At 30.6% G+C, this 1,851-nt stretch overlaps 1 protein-coding gene across 1 annotated transcript; it reads right to left on the bottom strand.

The window, feature by feature from the left end:
- Positions 1-1,083: 1,083 nt before the first annotated feature.
- Positions 1,084-1,686, bottom strand: LOC111691583 (putative nuclease HARBI1). The gene is made up of 3 exons (XM_023454652.1): positions 1,588-1,686; positions 1,310-1,520; positions 1,084-1,248 (listed from the first exon to the last, which is right to left on the bottom strand). The coding sequence occupies exons 1-3, from the start codon at positions 1,653-1,655 to the stop codon at positions 1,084-1,086; spliced, it is 444 nt and encodes a 147-aa protein (XP_023310420.1). The 5' UTR covers positions 1,656-1,686.
- Positions 1,687-1,851: the final 165 nt, after the last annotated feature.

Here is a 1,851-nt window from a genome sequence, read left to right as displayed (position 1 = left end):
ATTTCCTTATTTAAAATTTGTATCACATGAAAACGTTATCATGCTACCAGTGGCACGGTTGTGGGCTGTGAGGTTCCCATGTAATACAGAGAATTTAAAAAAAAAAGTTTTATTCTAAAATATATTGTTGGAAAAAATCATAGCTAGTGACATCTACAAGATAGTCGAAAACTAATAATATCGACTTATTCATTTAAGATTCAGTTGTATCAAATAGTAATGCAAAATTTGATTTTAAGAAGTGCTGTTTGATACCTTGTACCTTAAATACAAAACAAAATGGAAAAAATCACCTTATTTTTATAAGCCGCTGAATTTATGGCAACCTCCTTCTGAACCATTGGTCCTGTGATAGGTTGTTTTGATCATATCTCTCTTTTACTATTCAATATATAGACCAATCAAACCTTAATATCGTTGCATCGTTCTATCCAACACTCTGAAAGTAGGTAAGTATGCAGTCTGTTGTATTTAAAAATAACATCATACCTTTTTTAACTTTTCCACGGATTGTCTAAATGATGTCAAATTTGACATCCAATCGAAACGGAGATAGCAAAGGATGAAGGATCTAAACAGAGCAGTTTCAGTGTTGTCAAATTGGTTTTTTTTCAGTTAAAAAAGGAATCCTGTACTCTTTTATATGGAATACGTTGTAGATTTTTTCTCCCGGTATAAAGCTTATAACGATGTAAGGTCTTAATAGTAAGAGAGATGATATTTTAATAGGTATAACGAAGAAGAAGACATAGGGCCAAATTCAGAGACTTCCCTAAATCTATACTAACCTTTCACTCATATCAAACTTATTCTCCACTCAACTTAGGGTGCCCTTATCTCATTCTCAATTCTGATATTCAGAAATGTGTCTAAATGAGTGACTAACTTAAGTGTGCATCAAACCACAAATTACTAGATAAGGGGACAGTTGCCTACTCAAATATTACCAAAAATATAATGACATCAATGAAAACCTAATGTCACATTTTTCTTTATTTTGAATTTGAATGTTGAAAATATATAGGTACATAATAAGTTACATTTAAATAATAAATAATCAAGATCAAATTAAAGTCTAATTAATTATCTAGGAAACCCCGCAATTTCAAAAAATTGTCGTTTCAATATTTCCGTGTGGGCTGGAAATTTAATTAGTCTTGGTAAACTTCTTGCAAGTTCCTCGCTAATTTCTCGGACAATTCTGCAGACCGAGGACTGACTGATTGTGGCTACATCAGCATAAACTTGCTGAAAAGAAATTAAATTACATTTAAATCAAGATATGAATAATAATAAAAGTCATCAATACCTGATAAGACCCTGTTGCAAAAAACCGCAATGCCACATACAACTTTAATGCAGGGGGAACTGGTAGTCCACGATTATCACCATCTCTAATGTTATGATAAACCATTGGAAGTACTGTAGTTTCTATAGTATCTCTTGAGAATCTAATACGTTGTATCAATTCACTGTTAGTGTACCTTTCAAAAGGATTAGAATTATCTCTCAATAAAATTCTGAAAATAAAATGGAAATATTAGTATTACTGCTAATTACAATAGGTAAACACTTTTAGTTACTTACCTAGGTACAGGTAAAAAACCATCAACATCTTCAACATAATTGAAAAATTCCCAAAAATCGTCTTCCATCTTACAGGATATGTATGTATGTAACAGAACTAATTTTTAAAAAATAATTATAATTTATATATCGTTCACGTATAGAATATCCTTTATTGAATACCTTGACTTAATTGTTTGTAAAATATACTGCTATACTATTATGAAACCACAAAATTAATAAATTAGGGACATTTAAGCAAATGTCAAACATCACTAATATGTC

This window comes from Anoplophora glabripennis, unplaced genomic scaffold (assembly GCF_000390285.2).
Source record: "Anoplophora glabripennis isolate ALB-LARVAE unplaced genomic scaffold, Agla_2.0 scaffold381, whole genome shotgun sequence".
In the NCBI taxonomy this organism is placed as follows: domain Eukaryota; kingdom Metazoa; phylum Arthropoda; class Insecta; order Coleoptera; family Cerambycidae; genus Anoplophora; species Anoplophora glabripennis.
Note: the sequence above shows the minus strand (reverse complement) of the source record. Positions and strands in the feature narration are given on the sequence as shown.